Genomic DNA, 22,991 nt, shown 5'->3' on the forward strand with positions numbered 1-22,991 from the left:
TCACGAAGACTGTGGGGAAAGTTTAGTCATTCTGACTTCCGGAGAGGGGTCCTCCTGACGTCCCCCCGGCCCCACACCCTCCAGGGCACAGGGGAGCACCTGCGGCATCTGGGCCTCTGTCAAGGGTCTAGGGGAGAGGCCACCTCCGACCTCTGCTGGGAGTCCCCCTCCCCCATTCTTCAGATGGGAATATCTTTTATTTAAAAATACTTTTTTATTTTAAACCCACCAATTCTCTCTCTCTCTCTCTCTCTCTCACACATGCGCGCACACACGCACACACACACACTCATTCACAGATATGCACACATCCTCTGTCACCAACAGTCTTTGTTTTTCCAAAAGTTCTGCCTTGTCTCTGACCAGCTAGGGCTGGGACTGGCTGCATGGGTCCTCGTGGCTCTCTGGGGTGTGGTGGAGATGTCCCAGGGAGCCTGCCCACAGGGTCATGGGCCCAGACCGTGGTCCTCAGGTCCCAACACGAAAGAGGTTTGGGTTGGGCTCCTGGGGTCTTCTCCCCTGTTCAACCAGCGGCCGCCCTCTGGCCTCCTTCTCCGGGGTCCTGCGTGAATAGCTGCCATAGGGGTCTAGGCTCATCTCCGTGGCACTCGGAGGGGGGCTACCCCCCTCACCTTCAAGCAGCTGCCCCCCAGGTCACGACGGCCACCCTGCAGGAGGAAAGAAGTCCGATCAGGTCACCATGAACGCTGGAACTAACCTCTGTGTCCAGCACTAGGGGACCTCGTAAATAAATCACAGCCGCACAATAAACTTCTCCACAGCAGAAGGCAGAAGAGACTCCTCAGGACTGATAGGGAATATTGGAGAGATAACATCATTCAAGGACAAAGGCAAGAACCGAGTGGATGTTCCTGTGTGCTGAGATTTCTGGAGAGAAGGGCATAAGGGAAATTGCTAATGGGTTTCCTCAGAGGAGAGGAATTTCGTGAGGAGGAGGCAAGAGGCAAGATGGATGGGAGGGAGACTTTTTTTCTTTTTTTAATGCTATGTAACGTTTTACCTTTTTTTTTTTTTAATGTTTTCATTTATTTTTGAGACAGAGACAGAGCATGAGCAGAGGAGGGTCGGAGAGAGAGGGAGACACAGAATCCAAAGCAGGCTCCAGGCTCCGAGCTGTCAGCACAGAGCCTGACGCGGGGCTCGAACTCACGGACCGTGAGATCATGACCTGAGCCGAAGTCGGACACCCAACTGACTGAGCCACCCAGGCGCCCCACATTTTACCTTTTTCATTTCTTCCCCATGTAATTTGTTGTTTCTTCTTCTTTTTTTTTAATCCAATACATTCTAAATCATAATATTTTACATTTACAAACAAACCCCACAGTGGATCCTCCCTGCTGCCCCATCGTCCACCCAGTGGCTTACTCATCAACCTTCAGAAGTAGACTGTGGATTTCTGGCCTCCCTAAGGTGTTCTCTCCACCAGGAACGTGCTCTCTGGTCCTGTCTCCCTGGGAGGGCTTCTCTTCCTGCCACTACCCGGCACTTCTGGGGACATTCTACCAGGATAAAACTCAGAAGGGGACGGCGGGGTCTCTTTTTGTTCCCCATCAGGCTGGGGGCTCAGGGGGTGGTAGGGAGAAGTCCTTCGCTCTGTAGCCCTGAGCCTGGTGTGGCGCAGGCACCGACGAATGCTGCTTGAATCAGTGGTGCCCACTGGAAGATGGGCAAATGATGGCAGCCCCCGAAGCCACCTGTCCCTCACCCTGCGGGGGTTGTCCCTACCCGGTATTGTGAGGTCTGACACGTGGGTTTCATCCTCACTCTAAGTCAGTGAGGTCATGGGCATTAGAGCAACCCCTCTGTTGAGGCTCCCGCCGTGGAATGCCTGGCCCAGAGGCACCCAGCCAGTTGGTAAAAAAGCCGGGCTAGAAATCCATGTTGTCCGACAGTCAGTTCTGCTTCCAGGACACGTTGGTATCTGAAATCCCACTGCAAACGCTCACCCCACCAAGCCTGGCGAGGAGATGGCAGGACAGGCATCTGTGTCAGCCATCTAGAGAAACAGCCGACCATCTGGGAGCTCTGCCCCCTGTCCCCTCCGCCCCTGGGCCCAGGTTGGGGCAGATCCATCCAGATGTGAGCCCAGCCTCCCTCGAGGCTCTCCGGGCCCAGGGACAACATGTTCATTCACAGGCAGGGCTATTTTGAGGGCTGAGGCCACCGTCCCAGCAGAGCCTGGGGCTTAGGCTTCTCACACAAATCTGGCAGGAGGGGCTGAGAAAGGGGGACAGGAGTGGGGAGGAAGAGGGTGTAGCGTGCTGGGGGGTAAAAACACTGGCCTCTCACTCTTTCACTCTATTTCCTCGGGACGGGCAGAGGGGTTTTTTTTGGGGGGGGGGAGGGGGAGAGACTCCTCTACCCCAAGTCTGGCAGGCATGAGGAGACCCTGGTCTCATGATAACGCTGGGACCCTTCCTCTCCCTGAACTTCAGTGTCTTGTCTCTGACGTGGGGACACAGTGATTCTACTGCCGCCCCAGGATGCAGCGTCATGCAAATGCAGCTGTGAAGGAGACTTGCAAAGTGCCAAAAGCACTTAGAAGGGCCCTGACTAGGCCCCAGCTTCTCTGTCCCCTAGGAACTCAGCGCCCAGGGCTCTGGGAAGCACGGTGGTTAGGAGCTGGGCCGGAGTGAAACAGATCTGGGCTTCAACCCCCGCTCTGCCTCGAACTACCTGTCAGACCTCAGGCAGGTGCCTTCACCTCACTGAGCCTGTTTCCCCACATGAAACGTGGAGGTGCTGTGAGGACTGATTATACGTATTTATAGGTGAAGCCCTTAGCACAGCATCACGCACACCCCAAGTGTTTAATAGGTGTTCACAAGTGGGGCGCCTGGCTGGCTCAGCCCGGTAAGCGCTTGACTTCCGCTCAGATCGTGATCTCGCGGTTCACAAGTTCAAGTCCCGTGTCGGGCTCTGTGCTGACAGCTCAGAGCCCGGAGCCTGCTTCGGATTCTGTGTCTCCCTCTCTTTCTGCCCCTCCCCTGCTCACGCTCTCTCTCTCTCTCTCTCTCAAAAAATAAACATTAAAAAAAAATTTTTTTAAATAGATGTTCACAAGTATCATTATCAGCATCACCTGGTAACGGTACCCCCCTGCCCCACCACCCGCCGGGCCACATCAGCTCCCGAGCTGCTTATGCCAACTGGGGAGTGCCTTCCAAGATGATATTATCCAGCTCCACCCCCAGGTGACAGAAGGGAAAATGGGAGGACAAGAACCCCACTCCCATCTCCTACTTGCTATTTCCATCACAGAGGGCCACACCAAACCCCTCCTTAAACAGAAAGATGCTCCAGAGAACAGAAGGTCCACGGTGACCCCCACCTCAGCCATGTGGGAGGGAGGGGCTCAGAGGAGAGTGGCAGACTCTGGGTCTTGGAGCTGTCTGGCCCCCAAAGCTCAGAAGGGAGCCCCTGCAGTGGCCCCACAAGACAGCCAGCTTTCTTTCAGTGGAGCCTTCGAGGGGCCAGAGCTGGCCAGGATCGCCCCTCTCGCCTAATCCCAGGGGAGCCTGTAGGGATGAGCCTGGCTTCTGCAGCCAAATTTGGCTAGGTTCTTGGTCCTGTAGACAGATCGCAGGGAAACAGGCAGACCCGGGCAGCGTCCCTGGGATCCATGGGATAGGTGGAAACCAGCAGAAAGAACTCCCCCACCTGCTGTTGGTGTTGGGGCATATGGTAGGCACACCCTCTCCCCTGAGGCCTGCCCTTACAGTCCCCCACCCCGACTAACCTTTCCCACTTCCCAATCAGGCAGGCCTGAATCCGAACCCTCACCTCATCACGGACGGCGTCTCCGAACCAGCGACAGCATTGGTAGGCAGGTGGGGATAACCAGAGGCCCTCCCTCCCCCACTGCCACTGAGGGGCTTTAACCATAATATGTGAAGAGTGCTTAGCACAGGAAATCAGTGCCCAACAAGGCTGCCTCCCCTCTGTGCTCTGCCCCTTTCCTTCTCTACGTCACGCATCCTGATGCCAACTCTCGAAGTGCCCTGTCCCTAGAACACCTTTCCTTACCCCCTCACCAGCCTTGTCTCTGTTCCCAAGCATCTGTCAGGAGTTCAGCCCCTGGCTGGGGGCACCTTCTGGGCTCTGACAGTCCCTTGGTGCTCCGCCTCCCCACCAGGAGAGTGCAGCGTCCCTGTCTCCATGCCCTTGGTCTGGCCCTGCCCCTGCACTGGGAGATCCTGACTGTGATGGGTGGGGACCCACAACCTGCTTCTCTGGGAATGTTCTCAGGGCCACCAAAAGGCGACTGTTGGGTAGATAAGGCTGGATGAACTGAATGAACAGGCGAAGCGCATCACCGTGGGCCCAGCCAGCCCTTCACATCTGGAGGCCTGAGGCCCACCTGGCTTCCCCTCCCAGCCTGGAACGCTGACCAGGGCCCACGGCTGGGAGCGGCAGGGTACAAACCAGAGCCTAAGAAAACTGACTCAGGGAATTTGAAGCAGCCATGGGGGTGAGCGGCCAGACTGGGAGTCTGATGAGTCAGAGGAGGGTGGTCTGAGGCCAGGACCCAGAGGCTTCCCCAGAACAGAGTGAAGCGGGGGACCCAGAGCAGCTGTTAAGAACCGAAGAATGGGGGTCTCAGAGGCCTGGCTCCAATCCCTCGCGGCCTTTCACTTTCCAAAAGGCTGTGGGCCCCTCAGGGGCTCTCCCAGTCTCCAGGACCGAGAGGGAAAGATGAGGGATGAAGCGGGCTCCTTGGGGCCCAGGCAGGAGGAGAGCCAGCTTTCAACCAGGAGAGCCCCCAGGCAACCTGTGCCGCTACCCAGCCCCCCTCACCCGCTCCCAGGCTGGCTCTCATCCTTGTCAGCGCGCGTGGGATGCACCAGCGCGCGTGGGTCTCCACCTCTGTCTAGCGGACTCAACAATGACTCTGCCCCACAACTCCATCCCATTTGGGGCTGGGGTGCCCTCAGGAGACCCCCCGTCTTCACTCCTGCTCATCGCTGGCTGCCTCAGAGTTTTAGCTGGGGGTATGCGTCCCTTTTGCTTCTCAGTCTCCTGCCCTCGGGTCAAGTCTTAGGATGCGGGACCACTACTTTACTGGGAAGGGTAGTTCGGGGCAACAGGCACGTATCGAGCAACAGAGCCTGCATCCCAGTTTCCCAGGTGAGTAACTGTGGGCATGGGATCACACCCCCCCCCCCCAGCCTCGGATATTCATCAGGGATAAAATGGCCAGAATAACTACCTGCCTGGCTGAGTTCTTGGGAAGGTGAAAGGGGACGAGGAACGCACCTCGCACACAGGAAGAGCCCATTAAATGATGGCCTTTGTGACCATTTTCTCACGCTCTTTCCCCAGCACACCTTCAGGGAAAGGGGTGTCTCTCAATGAGCAATGTCTGCTCTCAAAGAAATGCCCGAGCTCTGGGCTTTCCTGCACCACTTGTGTCTGGGGGACTTTGAGCGAGCGGTTCTGTTCCATCCACACCAAACCCTGGGCTTGGAGCGCAGCACCCCCCCCCCCCAGCCCCCCGACGAATTTCCTGTCGCTTCCCCCTCTCTTCAACTGGGGTCCCTGCTCCTCTTCTGCTCCCTAGGAGGCCCCGTCCCCCCGCCAACCCCTGCCCCGCGGCCACAGTCCTGGGGCTCCGCGCACTCACCCCTTTGCGCTGGTTGCTGAGGCAGAAGGTGCAGATGGAGCGCGGCTGGCGGCCGCCGTCGGGGGCAGCGGGGACCGCGCTCTTTGCACTGCCCGCCGCCCGGAAGCACGGCTGCCCGTCGTCGGCCGCGTCCCCCAGCAGCAGCACGTTGGCCAGGTGCGCGATGTAGCTGGACGCCAGGCGCAGCGTCTCGATCTTGGACAGCTTGCGGTCCACCGGCTCGGTGGGGATGAGCGTGCGCAGCGCCGTGAAGGCCGTGTTCACGCTCTGCGTGCGGTCCCGCTCCCGCGCGTTGGCCGCCTGCCGCTGTCGCACCACCACCACGGGGCCCGCGCCGCCGCCCGCCCGCCGCCCGCCCCCGGGGCCCGGGCCGCGCCGCGCCGCCTCCAGGCCCTCGCAGCAGCCGAACGACTGGTCGGACGCGTCGCTCTCGCTGCGGTTCTCCTCGTCCTCGCTCAGCAGCCGCACGTCCGGGTACAGCACGTGCGCGCCGACGGGGCGCAGCAGCGCGAACGCCATGGGCGCCCGGCCGCGTCCCTCCGTGCGCCGCGTCCCAGCGTCTGCCGCGCCCCGCCGTGCGCTGCCGCGCGCTCCCACGGCCCCGCCGGCCCCCGCCTTATAGCCGGGGAGGGGCCAATCACGAGGCCGCCCCGGCGGGGGCGGAGGCCGCCGCCCTGGCCAATGGGGAGGCGCCCGCCGCGCCCCGGCCAATGGCGAAGCGCCCGCGCCCCCGGTTCCCCAGGTTGAAAGCAGCCCGCGAGCTAAGTGACCCGCCCTGAAGGCTTCAGTCCCCGCCGGCGAGCGGGGCGAGGGGCTGGGGGGTCTGGGGGTTTGGGGTGGGTGTGCCCAGGTCTGGACCCTTTATCCGCGGTCTAGACCCGCAGGGGGACTCTCTTGGCTTCAGTTTCCTCGTTCCGAAAGAGGATTGCAGAGAAACTAGCCTGGGGTTTTCCCGCCTTCACATTCTAGTACTGCGGTTCGGCAACTTTCGTTTGTGTAAGACTTGGGGAAGGGGGGCTGTTGACAGGACAGATTCCTGGGTCCCCCCCCGTTCTGATTCAGCAGGTCTGGAATGGGACCCAGGAATCTGCATTAGGGTGGTGTCCACGAAGAACACGTAGAGAAACACTGGAATCTTTCCAACTAAGGATTCCACAGTGTCACATCCTTAACAGCAAACTTAAAAAAAAAAAAAAGGCGAAACAAAAACAACACAAACGCCAGTAGCTTCATTCATTCATTCATTCATTCATTCAACAAGTATTTCTTGGATCCCTGCTATGTCAGGAATGGTTTTAGGTCTGAGAATAGAGAGGTGACCAACTCTGCCCTCATGGAATTGACATTTTGGTTGACGTCCTACTGTGTGCCACCCACTGTGCTGAGTACTTTACTGATCTTTACTGCTCCTTGCTGAAGTTGTGGGGGGTACCCCCGACCCCGATTTACAGATGAGAGAGCTCTGGCCTTCAGTCTTAACAAGAAGTGAGTGGAGCCATTAGCCCCAGCCTGTGACTTCACTATCACCCCTGTCCCACTACCCCCCCCCACCAATAAAATGCAAATTGCTTTCCAGGGCGCCTGGGTGGCTAAGTTGGTTAAGCGGCCAACTTCAGCTCAGGTCATGATCTCGGGGTCAGTGGGTTCGAGCCCCGCATCGGGCTCTGTGCTGACAGCTCAGAGCCTGTCTTCGCATTCTGTGTCTCTCCCTCTCTGCCCCTCCCCCCCAAAAACTAAAGTAAAACATAAAAAAAAACTTTTTAAAATGCAAATTGCTTTCCTACACTCCCCACAATCCCACCCTGGCTCCACATCCGTGCCCCCCTCCCTCTTTGGAATGCCACCACACACATGGTGGGGGGGAGGGAGACACTACTGTCTTCCCTCATTGCCTTCCTTCCTCCTGGGAAACCTAGATTGTTCAGCCTGACACATTCTTCTTCTCTGGGGCCCTGGGAAGAATTACTGTTGATGGTGGGTGGGGTCCCCATGTCGTGCCCCCTGCCCAGCTCCATCCTGGGGACCTGCCCAACCAGTGTGGCTTGGCCTTGAAAATAACTTCTTCTTCAACCCTAACGCATCTGTGTGGTGGACAGGGCACGGGGAGTGAAGACGAAAGGTTCCTAGGTGCCTTTGGGCTTGTTTTCCTTTCTGGGCGATGCCACACTGTGCTTTCCTGGCTTCCCTCACCCAGGCCAGAATGGGGGAGGGGAGCTCGAGGGTTTCCCTTGGCTGCTGGAAGAGCCGCCCCTGAAGTCCTCAAATTCCCCCCCTCCTCTCCCCCCCCCCCCCCCCCCCCCCCCGTCAGGGGAAGTTCTGTTCTCACACCTGGCTCCTCCACCCCTCCTCATTTGACCGTGACCCCAGCCAGGCTGGGCTTTGGGGAGGAGGAGAAGGAGCCTGTGCGGCCCCCTCCCCACAGGGCCAGTCCCACACGCAGCCCCAGGCCAGGCTGCTGCTTCCTGAGCCGATGAGTTATTACCGGGAGATTTCCTTCCCTGTCTGCGCCTCCTCACAGGGGCTCCCGGCTCCCTTCACTTTCACTTTCTCCCCCTGCTCCCCCTCTCTTCTGCTCTCAGTCGTCAGGCAGCTTGAAATTCCTCTGTCCAGCCCCCTCCCCATTGCAGCTCCTGGTTGGAGAAGCCAACCGGGGGCATGAACCGGGCCCGGAAGCCGGGGAGGGCTTACTTGGTAGGCTCATTCATTCACTCGCTCCGCAGGCAGGTTTTGACACAAGGGACCCTGGGAGTAAAATAAAACCATGAATGAGACTGAGCTGGGCCTTCTGCAGCCAAGAGGGGAAGGCGAGCTGTAAACAAAGAATTCCAGGACAATGTGGTAGGCGCAAGCTGGGCTCCAGCATCAAAGAACCCCGGGTCCTGCTCGAGGGTAGCTGCCTCTTGGAGTCTCCAGTTTCCTGCTCTGGACACTGGGGATAACAATAGCACCCATTCCGAGGGCTGGTAATGGTTCCGTGAGTTCATGCCAGTAAAGCCGGGGCCTGGCACATGTCGAGCACTCAACACGGGAGAGGACGTTGTGCTGAGGTTGTTGGGGGCCTGGGGGACGGCCCCAGATAGAGGAGCAACCCAGGACCTGCATCTTTGACTCTGTTCTCAGCCTCGCCCCTGGGAGCAGCGATGGGGCCCTTGCCACATTCTCAGCTCGCACACAGAAGGGGCTCAGCTCCTCCCATCCTCTGTCCTCTGTCTCCTGGTCCCCTGCTCCAGCCATACTGGCCTCCTCACCACCTGTGGAGCCCACCTCTGCCTGGTATGCCCCATCCCTGGATATCCCCATAGCTTAATCCCTCACTTCCTTCCAAGTCTTCACTTAAATTTCACCTCCTAAGGGAGGGCTCCCCCTCCCCCACCGCCCCTCACCGCTCCTACCCCCTCCAACATCCCTGTGGCTCTCCCTCTCCACCTTATCCTGATCTCCTTCTCTCCATAGCATTTGTTACCGCTTTCATTCATTCATCTGCACATATTAATTGAGCACCTACTATGTGCCAGGCATAGTTCCAGCTCTTGGGAAACACAGCAGTGAACATACTGCACATTTATTTGTCTCTTTCCACTGGAATATAACTGTCATGGGGCAAGGACATTGTGTTTTGCTCATCTCACTTCTTCTGGATCACAAACTTCCAAGGTAGGTGTCATTATTATTCCCAATTTACAGATGAAGAAACTGACGTTCCGAGAGTGGAAAGTGACCTGCCTGAGGTCACACAGTGGGCCGTAGGGGAGCTCAGTTCAGTCAGACCCCTTCCCCGGCCATATGGTCTCTCTGGCAACACAGAGGCTGAAGGGCTGAGTAGGAGCCCCTCGGGTAAGAGGAGGAGGGTCCTACGGGTTGAGAGGCAGCAGCTGGCCCCCTGCCTTCCTGGCCAGGGTACCTTGGGCTTCGATCCCCCTGAAATACTCAGAGTTTCTCTGAGGCCAGCTCTGCCTTTGCCCCAGCTCTTCTCCCTGCCTGGAGCGCTCAACCCTTCCATCTTACCAACAGCCCTACTCCTCTGCCAAAGTTCAGTGCAGCTTCTCGGTGAAGCCCGCTTTGCTGTTCCTCCTCTACCTGGTGCAAGTCTGGTATGCTGATCACACACTGTCTTTTGATTTCTCTCCTGTTGTCTCTGATTCCTCATTCTCCTTTCCTTCCCTGCACAGGACACGTGCTCTAACATATCTATTTTCAAAGACTTCATTTCCTTAAAGATGTTTAATATTTTATTCTTATTTTTGAGAGAGACCGAGCACGAGTGGGGGAGGGGCAGAGAGAGAGGCAGACCCGGAATCCGAAGCGGTCTCCGGGCTCCGAGCTGTCAGCACAGAGCCCGACGTGGGGCTCGAACTCACCGCGAGATCATGACCTGAGCCGAAGTCGGACCGACTGAGCCACCCAGGCGCCCCTTAAAGACTTCTTCTTTTTTTTTTTTAAAAGAGCAGTATTAGGTTTACAACAGAATTGAGAAGGTACAGAGACTTCCCATATTCCCTTTGCCCCACCACATGAATAGCCTCCCCAATATCAACACCACTCACCAGAGTGGCACGTTTGTTACAATCGATGAATCTACATTGTCACTTCATTTTCACTCGGAGTCTGCAGTTTACCTTAGGATTCACTCCTGGTGTTGTACATTCTGTGGATTTGGACAAATGTTTATAATGATGTTGTCATCATACCATCATTATGGTATCTTACCGACTATTTTCACTGCCCTAAAAATCCTCGGTACCCTGCCTGTTCGTCTACACCCCTCCCCTGCAACCACTGATCCTTGGATTGTCTCCGTACTGTTGCCTTTTCCAGAATGTCATATAGTGGGAATTATACAGTACGTAGCCTTTTCAGGTTGACTCTTTCACTTAGAAATATCCACTTATGTTCCTTCCACGTCTTTTCACGGCTTGATAACGCATTTTTTTAAGCGTTGAATAATATTCCATTGTCTGGATGTATCACAACTTACTTGCCCATCCACCTACGGAAGACATCTTGGTTTTTCCAAAGTTTGGCAATTATGAATAAGGCCGCTATAAGCATTGTGTGCAGGTTTTTGACTAAACATGAGTTTTCGACTCCTTTGGGTAACTACCAAGGGGCCGGATTGTATGATAAGAGTATGTTTTGGGGCGCCTAGGTGGCTCAGTCGGTTGAGCGTCCGACTTCGGCTCGGGTCATGATCTCGCGGCTTGTGGGTTTGAGCCCCGCATCGGGCTCTGTGCTGATGGCTCGGAGCCTGGAGCCTGCTTCAGATTCTGTCTCCCTATCCCTCTGCTCCTCCCCTGTTCACACTCTGTCTCTCTCTCTCTCTCTCTCAAAAATAAATAAACATTAAAAAATTAAAAAAAAGAGTATGTTTAGTTTTATAAATTTTTTTTTAATGTTTATTCATTTTTGAGAGACAGAGACAGAGCATGAACGGGGGAGGGGCAGAGAGAGAGGGCAACACAGAATCCGAAGCAGGCTCCAGGCTCCGAGCTGTCAGCACAGAGCCCAACGCGGGGCTCGAACTCACGGACCGTGAGATCATGACCCGAGCCGAAATCGGTCGCTCAACCGACTGAGCCACCCAGGTGCCCCTATTACTTGCCATCTTAAGTTCAGTCAGGCAAGATAAGAATATATTTCTCTCTCATATTCAAGGCATTTGCAGGTCTGGTGTTCTGTGCTGTGGTATATCCAGCCCCTAAGATAGCCCCCAGTGATCCTAGTCTCCTGCTATTTGCCCCCTTGTGTAGACCCTCCCGCACTGAATCACATCTGACTTGTGTGCCCAAAGGGTCTGGCAGAAGTGATAGTGTGTGCCTTCTGCCTAGCTGATGAAAGCACTGAGCTTCTGCCTTGATCTCTTGAATCACTCACTCTGGGGACAGCAGCCACCCTGTGATGAGGACACTCAAGTTGTCCTGTGGAGAGGCCCACGTAGGGAGGGACCAAGGTCCCCAGCCTACAGGTGACACCAATTTGCCAGCCGTGTGAGTAAGCCTCCTTGGATGTGGGTCCTGAATTCCTGAGCTAAAGGAACTGCAAAAAATAGCCAAGATAATACAGAAAGGCAAAGACAGAGACAATAAATAATTATTGGTGTTGTGAGTCCCTAAGTTTAGTGTCTTTGGTCATGCAACCTTACACGGCTAAAGCAGATGGCGTCAGGGACCCAGGCTCTGTCTATCTTTTTGCTCCGTCGAATGTGGCTTCCGCTCTCTAAGTTGTCTCATGGACCCAAGTGGCTGCAGGGGCCATTCTGTCTGCTTTCCAACCAGAAAAAAAGGAGAAAGAAACGAAGGAGGAAGGGCACACTCCACCCTTTGGGGACACCTGTCTGGGAGTTACAACCTCACTTCTGCGTTTGTCCCATTGACCAGATCTTGTATTTGCCCATAGGTTAACTGCAAAGGAGGCTGGGAAATGTAGTCTTCATTGCAGGCAGCCACCCATTTGGCCGGACGTGGGGTTTCTAATTAGCAGAGAAGAAAAGACCAGCTATCGGGTAACAACTAGCAAAGTCTGCCGTAGGTGTTATCTCTGGAGTTAACACAGCGTCGGATGGTTAAGTTTGCAGACTGGGGAGCCTGGTGGGTTGGGTTTACCTCTGCCACTTACCAGCTGTATGGTCTTGAAAATTTTACCGGGTGTCTCTGTGCCTCAGTTTCCTCATCTGTAAAACAGGGATCGTCATAGAGCCTGCCTGCAGAGCGTGGTTGGGAGGAGGAAGCGGGACCGTCCTGGCACCCGACATGTGCTGTACGAGCACTGTTGCCATTATTTCATCTTTACAAGGTGCTTTCTCAAGGTCACACGATCAGTTAAGTGAGGCAAGCAGAAGGTGGCTTGATAGCAATTTCCCCCAAGACCCAGGTCAGTACTCGGCACGTACTAAGCATCCAGCCACGGAGATGCCAGGTTTTGTTTTCTTCTGTCGCGCTGTTCAGGCTAATGAGAAAGCGCCCTTGACCTCCGTCACGTGGGGCTGGTGCCTTCGATTCCACCGCTAGAGCTCACTCCTTCAAGGACCCTCCAGGCCGTCGTTTTTCAAGAGTGAACTCCTGGCAGCTAGTGTTCTGGAAGGTGCCCAGCTTTCCATGATTTAAAAGTCTGGGAAGCTACATTTGGCATCCCCCTTCTAGAGAACTGTAGCGCTTCCCACATGTTAAAGGTGCTGAGAAATCCTGCAGCAAATCAACGCATCGGGCTGCAATCCAATCTGCATTTTCTAGGCTTATGTGACCACAGACCCTCCCACCCAAACCCGTACCCTCACCCCACATCAGTTACCTGATAGAGACTGTAGACATTTCTCCAGGCTGTTATCAGTGATGTCCACCTTAGTGTGAGTGGGTATTACCCTACCCTTTCTTGAGAGCATGTCTGATAGGAGCAAGGTGGTAGTGAGTAGGGGGCATTGGTTACCGGGCACTGCTGGGTTAAGAAGCGGACTTCCAGGCATTTCCCCAGAGCCCTACTCTCTAAGGGACACTAAAACATCATTGGAAATGTTACATGTTGGGAGAAAAAAATGTGTTTCCTGGCACTTCTATGAGGGGAAAGTGCAATGAAAATGGAAATAATAATAATAATAATAACAACAATAATTTATTATTATTGAGGGATTGTTACATGCCAGATACTCTTCTAAGCACTTGAGTGCATTTTCTCATTTAACCCTCAGAACAGCCCCATGAGTTAAGTACTTTTTTTTTTCTTGAGAGCGAGAGCACCAGGTGTGTGAGTGGGGGAGGGGGCAGAGAGAGAGGGAGAGAGAGAAAATCCTAAGCAGGAGTTGAGCATGCCCAGTGTGGAGCCCAGCATGCCCAGCACGGAGCCCAGCATGGGCTGCGAGATCACGACCCGCTAAGTACTGTTAATATTCCCATTTCACAGAGGGGTAGATTAAGGAACAGAGAGGTTAAGTAACTTGCCTGAGGTCACACAGCTTAGGGAGTGGACAGGAATTGTCTGATAAGTTGCTTGTGGTGAGAATGAGGTGGGAAGAGCCCCACTCTGGGGGTAGTTGAAGCTTAGATGCTTACAGAACTCTGCTCTAGGGAGAAAGGGCCCGTTAGCTGCCGTACTCTGATTTTGTTGAGTAGGGGATGCAAGTTTGGGGCCAGCATGGAGTTGCTCAATTACCGAAGGGAAGCTGAGATAGCGATGCGTGCCCTCCCTCAGCTCCATCCCTCCAAAGAAATGTTGGGCGGTGCTCCAAGACCATGACATTGAAGGAAGTGCTCAATAGTTCAGCCCTCCCAGGCCACCTACCGGGCTCAGGTTGGCCCTAACACCTGTGCCAGGTGACGGTCACCGAGATCCCGCAGAAGAGCAAGAGGATGCTCAAGGAAACCACTATTGAAGGAGTCTTTTGAAAATTCAAGGCGGCCTGCTGAAATCCTCAAGGCCAGGTGTCAGGGGCCCGGGGCCCATCCTGAACTCAGCTGCCGATCGTGCCCTTGGGCATTTCTCTTCCCCTCTGCAAGCTAGATAGTGGGGGAGGGGTGTGCGCAGGCTGGGGGAGTGGCCCCCGGGAGAACTCTGACATCAGATCATACTCCCCCCCACCCCCATTCCAGATTTACTAGCTCAGCCCAGACAGTAAGATTTTAGAGAAGAACAAGATCAGGGACCTAGAGCAGTCTGGAAAGGCTTCCCGGATCAAGCTTAGGGGGTCTCAGCTGCCTTAAATAAGAGACCCCATGATGAAGATGTGTTTTGGTCTATCCTCCGTGGTCAGTGGTGATGCTGGCACAGCAGAGCCATTTGTAGGTTGCTCTCTGAGATTGACGTGCAGACACTGTTATCTACACACAATATCCAGCCCCTCCCCACTGCCATCAACAGAACCCCGATTTGTCCTGGGCAGCCGTGGGTCTAGTTATAAACATTCCCTTTCTCAGCCTTCCTTGCAGCAAGGGACGGCCATGTGGCTCGTTGTGGCCAATGAGCTAAAGAGAGAAGCTCCCAGGGAAAGACCCATTTTCCCAAATGAAATTACAGAGTCTCCCAGGAAGGTTTGCCCCTTAACCTTCAGCCTCTTCCTGCCTGGAATGGAGACGCAATGTTTGGAGCTATAGCAGCCAACGTGGTGCCATGAGGACAAAAGTCACATGCTAAGAATGGCAGAATGGAAATCCAGAGGGCCCCTGAGTCCTTGATGATTTCTTTGAGAAGCCACACTAGTCCCTAAACTCTTGAAAAGTTAAAAAAAATTCCTATTTGGTGAAGCTAGTCTATTGGGTTTCCGTTACATGCAGCCAAATACATAATCAACACATCTGGGTCTCAACATGAATGATATCTGTAACACCACCATCTACGGTGCCCTCTGTGCCAGATACATTGTTTCATTTCATCTTCTCCATGGTAGAAGCTGGACGCTGTAATTGCCATCACGTTACAGAAAAGGACATCAGGGCTCCGAGGAACTGACCAATTTGCCCAAGATGGCCCGGCTAGGAGACTAGCAGGTCAAGAGTTGGACCTGAATCTCTAATTTTCTTTTCTTTTTTTAATGTTTATTCATTTTTGAGAGAGAAAGAGAAAGAGCAGGGAGGAGCAGGGGGGCGGGGAAAGGGGGACAGAGGATCCAGGATCCGAAGCAGGCTCTGTACTGACAGCTGAGAGCCCCATATGGGGCTCGAACCCACGAACCGTGAGATCATGACCTGAGGCGAAGTCGGACGCTTAACTGATGAGCCACCCAGGTGCCCCTGAGTCTCTAATTCTCTTAAGTCTGTATTAATAGCTCCAGTGGTTTACAAACATGACCTCCATTCTCCCCATCAAGGGGTGGGGGGGGTCTATGTCCTTTCCCCTTTGAGTCTGGGCAGGCTTGTGGCTGCATTGACCACTTGAATTTGGCAGAAGTGACCCCCCTGTGACTTCTGAAGCTGGGTCATAAAAGGTGATGCAGCTTCTGCCCGGTTCACTGGAACCCTCTTGCCTGGAGCTCAGAGTTGCCTTGGAGCAAGTTCAAATGCCCGGAGACTACCACGCTGAGAGGAAGCCCAGGCCACATGGAGATGCTTCTGATGAGTTGTACTGTTCTTCCAGTCCTCCCAGCCCAGGGGACAGATATGTGAGTAAAGATGCCTTTGTATGATTCTAGCCCCAGCTGTCGAGTCTTTCCAGTTGAAGCCTCAGCCATCAGGAAGCAGAGACAAGCCTTCCCTGCTGTGCCCGTTATTACAAAACCTGAATTACAGAATCTGTGAGCATAAGAAAATGGTTGTTTTAAGACACCAAGTGGTGGGGTAATTTGTCCCACAGCAATACTAACGGTGACTGCAGCTCACTCCAGTGCCTCTGGAATATCCTCACACCTAAGAGCACCAAAAGCCTGAGAGTAGTTGATTTAAAAAAAAAAAAAATTTTTTTTTAATGTTTATTTATTTCTGAGACAGAGCACGAGTGGGGGAGGGGCAGAGAGCGAGGGAGACACAGAACCCGAAGCAGGCTCCAGGCTCCGAGCTGTCAGCACAGAGCCCGACGCGGGGCTCGAACTCACAGATGGCGAGATCATGACCTGAGCTGAAGTCGGACACTCAACCGACTGAGCCACCCAGGCGCCCCAGGGTTGCAAGTACATTTTAGAGAGGAGGCAAATTCGTTAGTGTGGACTCTTTGAATAATAAGGACTTGTGGACAGTGGGGCGCCTGGATGGGTCAGTGGGTGAGGCGACCGACTCTTGATTTCGGCTCAGGTCATGATATCACGGTTCTCGGGATCGAGGCCCACGTGGGGCTCTGTGCTGTCCACGCAGAGCCTGCTTTGGATTCCCTCTCTCCTTTTCTCTCTCTCTCTCTCTCTTTCTCTCTCTGCCTCTCCCGTGCATGCGTGCACAGACATGCACACTCTCCCTCTCTCTCTCAAAGTAAATAGACATGAAAACATAAGGATTGACAGTATTATTTAATCCATTCAGGACTTGTGGTCCTGATTAATGATAACTGGAGGAAGTGAGACACTGAGCAGATACGGTGTATCCCAAGAGCCTTGCTTTTCTCATTTGGGGAGTGGGGGTGATGATGGTTTGCAAAGGGAGGGGGTCGTAGCAATGACATCAACCATCATTTATGAGGGTTGCATACTGAACACGTGACATGCCTATTTTCATCGACTCCTCACAACAGTCCTTATGAGATAGATCCTATTATTAAGCCCATTTTATAGATGAGGAAGCTCGAACCCAGCCAGGTTAAGGACTTTGCCCCAAATCTGACAAACGAGACCAGACAAAGCTGGACCCCCTTTCTGTCTGAGTCTCCCACGCATGTTCTTTCCCACTCTGTTCCAGACTGCTCCAGGGCCCATGTTTATAAGACGCTTGGTGTATCACATGCTCACAGTAAGTGGACGCTTTGCTGATGACCCTAACCTGGGATCTGGGGTCTTTGAGGCAGTTCTAGAGAGGGAGGGGGGAGGGTGAACCCTGGGCAGGGTTGGGGAGGCGCAGAGTAAGAGCCATTAGGGAAGGAAAGAGTCTGTGTCGTTGGAAGGCAGGGAGCTAGGAAGGTCTTGAATCAGACCCCGTGGTCCCCTCCCACAGAGGGTTAAAGCAGCCCAACCTCCTTCCGGCTGAGCGGAAATCAGATTTTGAGAGGGGAGCAGAGCTCCAGAGGGATGTTTTTCTTCTCCATTTGTCTGCTGTGGCCGGCCCATAAAATCTACCGGAACTCATGCTGAACGGGGGGACGTGGAGAATGCAGGGGTGGGAGGTGGGAGGTGGGGGGTGGGGGGCGGGGAAGCCCTTATCAGGGCAGAGACCGCTCCCGTCTTCAAGGCTCCACCTCTGGGTCAAGGGATCCCCTCTGGAGGCCTCGCAAGATTTCTCGGATGAGGGCATGTACAAGGAAGAAGGACACCTCCTCCCCCAAGTGAACTTGGGGGGTGAGGAGTGAGTGTAGACACGGAGGGGTCAGGCTGTGGCAGGTCAATAGGGTGTGATTCAGGTCGTCCCCGGTTCTATACTTGGTGTTGGGCAAAATCTCTGCCTGTTTCCTCATCGGAGAACCCAGGGAACCTGAGGATTTCCCAGGCAGAGCGGACAGTTTGAGGGGTTTTTCTATCTAGCGGGCCAGCACTTTGCACGCATTTCCTCCCCCTGAAGACAGTGCAATTATTATCACTCCTGTTTTACCGTAAACTGAGGCTCGGAGAGGCAAGGCGGCCTGCCCAATGTTGCCCACGAGAAGGGGCAGGACAGGATTGAAGCCCAGACAGTCAGTGCCCCAACCCCCCTCTCCAGCCTCCCAGTGTGAGTGCCCCTACTCTCCTTGTCCTCGGTTGCCCTCTCCCATTTCTCTTGGTTGATCCCTCACTCTTTAAGACTCACTTTGTGCCGTCACCTCCTCCAGGAAGCCTGCCCTGACTAGCCAAGCCAGATTAGGGCTCCTCTCTGGCTGCCCGTGCGCCTGAGAGGTAACGGTTTTGGTTCCTGGGCTGTGAGTCCTGGGTGACCACTGCCATTTCTAGTTCTTCCCTGTGCCTCCTGCCAACAAGGGGAACTTTCTATTTGCCTTGAAGATTTTAAGTGCTCGTAGCAGTTTTAGAACATGGCCCCATTGAGAGGTGGGGTCCACTGCGCCTTCCACTTGAGTCTGGGGGGGCTTGAGACTTGCGTTCACGAAGGAAACATGGCAGAATCTAGGTGACATCCGAGGCGGAGTCATAAAGGGTGATGCAGTGATGCAGCCTCACCTTGTTCACTGGAACACCTGTTCTTGGAGCCCTGAGTTTGGAAGAAGTCCAAGTGCTCTGAGACCGCCATCCTGTGAGGAAGCCCAGGTCACCCGGGGAGGTCCCGCTTGCGGTCCTGGTCCAGGGGCCTCCAAGTGATTCCAGCCCTCAGCTGTCGATTCACATCCAGGCTTCGAGTCTCCCAACGGAGACACCAGGGACCAGAGACTAGCCATCCCCACCATGCTTGGTCACGAGCACCCTAAAACGGTGGTTGCATGAAGCCACTGAGTTTTGGGGTTTCTTACCACGGTTATTGCAGTGGTCTCCTCCCAGGGCTCCTTGAACTTTCTATTTCCCACCCTGGTTCCCCGGCAGTGTGTTCTTTTTTAAAAAAAAAAATTTTTTTTTAATGCTTATTTATTTTTGAGACAGAGAGAGACAGAGCATGAACAGGGGAGGGGCAGAGAGAGGGAGACACAGAATCTGAAGCAGCCTCCAGGCTCTGAGCCATCAGCCCAGAGCCCGATGCGGGGCTCGAACTCACAGACCGCGAGATCGTCACCTGAGCTGAAGTCGGACGCTTAACCGACTGAGCCACCCAGGCGCCACCCCCGGCAGTGTGTTCTTGACACAGCAGTCAGGCGCGTCCTGTAAGGCACAGAGCAGACAGTGTCCCTCTTCGGCACCAAACCTTCCCTTGGCTTCCAGTTCACTCAGAGTAAAAAGCCAGATCTTTATGATGAGCCACGTGTGATCTGCCCTGTCCCCCACCCTTTTCCTCCTCCGTCCTGTCTCCCACCCTCTTCCTTTACCGACTCCTCTCCAGCCACACTGGTCTTGTTACTCTTCATACACCGGACCCTCTGCCTCAGGACACTTGCACTTGCTGTGGACAGCACTCCACTACCTGGAGCGCTCTTCCTCTAGGTATCGCTTGGTTCACCGCCTCATGTTGTTCAAGTCTCTGCTCAGATGTCACCTTCTCAGTGAAGGCCCGCCCTATTGAACCCTCTGAGTTCTCCTCATTCCCAAACCACTTGCCTTACTTTATTTTTTATTTTGCCATGGTCCTTCTACCTGTCTAACATCCTATATACTTTACTTGGTGTATTTAATATTTACTGTCTCTTCCCTGCCGTTGACTATCAACACTACAGGGCAGGGATCACTGTTTATTCTTGAATGTATCCCTGGGGCCTAAAATAGCATCTGACACTCAGTGATGGTTTGCTGAATGAATGAGCTGCAGGAGCCCAGACATGGGGCCGTCCAGGTGGGGAGGCAGATGGGGGTCAGGGAAGAGCAGGGGTGGAGAGGCCGGGTGGAGCCAGTGCACCGGGGCTAAAGGACATTCCGTGAAAGTGACAGCTTGCTGCCCTTCCCCCCACCTCCCCTGGGGCACCCTGAGGATGGGAGAGTCAGAGGGCGAGGCTTTGAAGATACAAACGTGGGGCGGCTCCTCCTTGGTCTTGAGTGCCTCCAGGCACTTCCGGTAACCAGGATCTCAGGGCATCTGCCCGAGAACCCTGCCCACTGCCCCTGAGGCCTTGACTCGCTCCTTCCTGTGCTATAAAATCGGGCCCCTTCCATCTGTGACCCCCTGGATGCTGCTGGGGGAGGTGAGGCGGGGCAGGTTTGTTGCAAAGAACTGTGTGTGGCCCTGAGCAGCACGCGCGGCACCTCAGTTTTCTCGTCAGCAAAATGGGAATGATAGGAGGACGGATTTCAAGGCAGGGCCGTGAAGCTGAATGAGATAATGGCATGGAAGTCCTTGGTAAACAGAAGTGCTCCACGGACCCAGGAGGGGGTAAAGGCCCAAGGAACAAACCCTAGCTCTGCCAGCAGGCTCAGTCTCATGGCTTGCAAAATGGGCTGAATGTGCTAGGGCTGTTGAAAGATTCAAAATGCAAAGGAGATTCTTAGCACTCAGTAAACGTGCAAGAGTTGTTTGCTTTTATTCATGGTGATTCTTTTTTTAATGTTTTTTAATGTTTATTTTTGAGAGAGAGACGACAGAGCGCGCGTGGGGGGGAGGAGGGGCAGAGAGAGAGGGAGACTCAGAATCCGAAGCAGGCTTCAGGCTCTGAGCTGTCGGCACAGAGCCCCACGTGGGGCTCGAACTCACGAGCTGTGAGATCATGACCCGAGCTGAAGTCGCTGAACCGAATGAGCCACCCAGGCGCCCTAATAATAATTCTTTTTTTTTTTTTCGAAGTTTGTTTATTTATTTTGCGAGAGAGAGAGAGAGAGACAGCATAAGCAGGGGAGGGACAGAGAGAGGGAGAGAAGAGAGAATCTTAAGCAGGCTCTCGCATTGTCAGCATGGAGCCCAATGCGGGGCTCGATCCCATGAACTGAACCAAGAGTCAGACACTTAAACAACTGAGTCACCCAGGCATCTCTTGACGGTAATCATTCTAATAATGATAGGGAGTAAAAAGTTACTGAGAAGCCATCTGGGAGCCCGGAGGGGACCGTGACCGTGGGCTCCACGGAGCACAACTTCAGCCCCCTACATTTCACTTTGGTCATAGACTCCCACGCACAAGGTCACCTCCGCCCATTGCCTCCAGCAAGGCCATCCCCATGAGCACACTTATTCCCTAAAATATTCCAAAGGAGTGAATATCAGGCCTTGAGGCCAGCCTGGGAGTGGGTGTGTGGGGAGTTCAAATCCAGGCCCTGCCTCTCCCAAGCTGTAGAAACTTAGATACGCCAATTGCTCTATGCCTCAGTTTCCTTTTCTGAGGAAGTAGAATTATAATAACCTTGGCCTCTTACAGCGGCCGTGAGGATCGAGTGAGTTAAAATGTGCCCAGGGCCTGGTGCTGTGCCTGGCACTTAGCAAGCAGATCATATGGAAGAGGGTTACTATCTTCATCCCACCAATAGGTAAACTGAGGCTCAGCCAGGAGAAATAACCTGGTTCAGGTTATCAGTTGGAATGTTTATTGGCCCTGAGCTGCGATGAGTCTCATTACACGGGTAGAAACCGCAACCAGTGAACCTACTGGTTTGTGAGACACCTTTTATTCCTTAGTGGGTTTTTGTTGTTGTTAAGTGGGAGTCCATATGCCAGTAAGTTTAGAAAAATGGAGAAGGGGACAACTTAACGTTGTCCCAAGAAAATCTCACCCAGGAACTTCTTTTCAGAAATCTGGGGAAACACTTAGCCCTGTGTGAAAAGGTCTCGGGTTCCAGTTTGAGACGTACTGCGCAAGGTAATGGGAAATCTTTGAAGGCTCTTGAGCAGGGGAAGCATGAACTTTAAGGGACGGGAGTCTGGCAGTGCGTTTGGGTTATTTCCTGTTACTGGGGTCTGGACATCGCTGGGGGGGGGGGCGCCTTGGTATGGTGACTGAATTCCACAGATAATCAAGATGTATTTGCAGAGACCCCACTAAATGAAGGGTGCTGGGCTGCTGTGGAGGGTTTGCAGCCAGCAAACCCCATCACATCCTTCGGCCCTGCCCTTCCGATGTGGATATACAACTCGATCTACTCCTGCGGGGTTGGGGGTGGGGGTGGGGGGGGCGTGAGTGGGGAGGGGTGATGTTTGGTTTGAGGCATAGATGGAGTAGGAGATGCAGAGGGAGAGAACATTCCAGGTGGAGGGACTTGAAGGGAAAGGCCCTGAGAAGGGAAAGGCCTGGAAGGTTCAAACTCTTGCCAGGAGCCCCGGGTGGGACAGAGAGGCGGAAGGCAGAAGGAACAGGTGAGAGGGGTCATGGGGTCAGACACGCAGGGCTTCAGAGCCATCTGAGGAGTGTTTTACTCCGAGTAATGTGGGGGATCATCAGAGGTTTCGGAGCAGCGGAGGGCACAGGATCTGACCTGGGCCTCCAGGGGACCTCCTCCGGCTGCGCGTGGAGAAATGGACTGTGGGGTCCATGGCGAGAGCCGGGAGCCCAGGGAGGGTGATCTGCTCCAGCCCGGTGTGGGTAGAGGCGGTGACACGTGCTCAGAGTCTCCGTCTGTCGTGGAGCGGTGGCGCTCAGGGGCTCCTGAAGAGCGGGTGGCTTCTGTCGAAATGGCCAGCGCACGTGCCCGTTCACCGAGCGGATCTGCCTCTGGGACTTCATCCCGCATTTATCCTTGCACATGCGTGAGATGACCCAGATGCAGGGGTGCCGATTTGCCGGGCAGAAGGGGAACAGGCTGCCTGGGGCCAAGTGTGGGTGGGGATGTGGAGCTGGCGCCGCGGAAGTGGGGGGGCAGGCGCCGCCATCTGGGGAGCAAGCTGGGACGCTGAATATGTAACGGAGGGTATGAAAGACGCCCGCCGATTCTCTGACAGTCTCCCCGGCAACAGGTGGGGTCTGGGCACCCGCGCCCACTCCCTGATTCGGGGCACTCTGTGGCTGCTCTGACCGATACTGTGGGCAGAAGTGATGCTGTGACAGCTTCTGGGCCCAGATCTTAAAAGACGAGCAGCTTCTGTGCTCACTTCGGTAGCACATACGCTAAAATAAGAAACGATCCGGGGAGGATTAGGGTGGCCCTGGTGCGAGGATGACACACAAATTCCTGAAGCGCTCCGTGTGAAAAAAAGAAAGAAAGAGAGAAAGAAGGAAAGAGAGAAAGAAAGAAAGAAAGAAAGAGAAGAAAAAAAAAGACTAGCAGCTTTTACTTCCTCCTTCTTGGCAGGATCCCTTGGGG

The 22,991-nt window shown here is 54.4% G+C and overlaps 1 protein-coding gene and 1 non-coding gene across 2 annotated transcripts; one reads left to right on the top strand and one right to left on the bottom strand.

Moving 5' to 3' along the window:
* Positions 1-243: 243 nt before the first annotated feature.
* Positions 244-6,166, bottom strand: TCF15 (transcription factor 15). The gene is made up of 2 exons (XM_047069848.1): positions 5,648-6,166; positions 244-668 (listed from the first exon to the last, which is right to left on the bottom strand). The coding sequence occupies exons 1-2, from the start codon at positions 6,164-6,166 to the stop codon at positions 594-596; spliced, it is 594 nt and encodes a 197-aa protein (XP_046925804.1). The 3' UTR covers positions 244-593.
* A 16,605-nt stretch (positions 6,167-22,771) lies between these two features.
* On the top strand, positions 22,772-22,879 carry LOC124504460 (U6 spliceosomal RNA). Its single transcript, XR_006960435.1, has one exon. It is a non-coding gene; the product is annotated as a U6 spliceosomal RNA (small nuclear RNA).
* Positions 22,880-22,991: the final 112 nt, after the last annotated feature.

The sequence above is a fragment of the Lynx rufus genome, unplaced genomic scaffold, assembly GCF_022079265.1.
Source record: "Lynx rufus isolate CCGP_SWC_20201006 ecotype Redwood Valley unplaced genomic scaffold, mLynRuf1.p SCAF_8, whole genome shotgun sequence".
Lineage (NCBI taxonomy): Eukaryota > Metazoa > Chordata > Mammalia > Carnivora > Felidae > Lynx > Lynx rufus.

Bases quoted from the DNA above. Each gene is read 5' to 3' on its own strand.
- TCF15 (XM_047069848.1), bottom strand. From the start codon at position 6,166: ATGGCGTTCGCGCTGCTGCGCCCCGTCGGCGCGCACGTGCTGTACCCG. The intron at 669-5,647 runs GTGAGTGCGCGG...TTCCTCCTGCAG, and splicing joins TCAGCAACCAGCGCAAAGGG to GGTGGCCGTCGTGACCTGGG.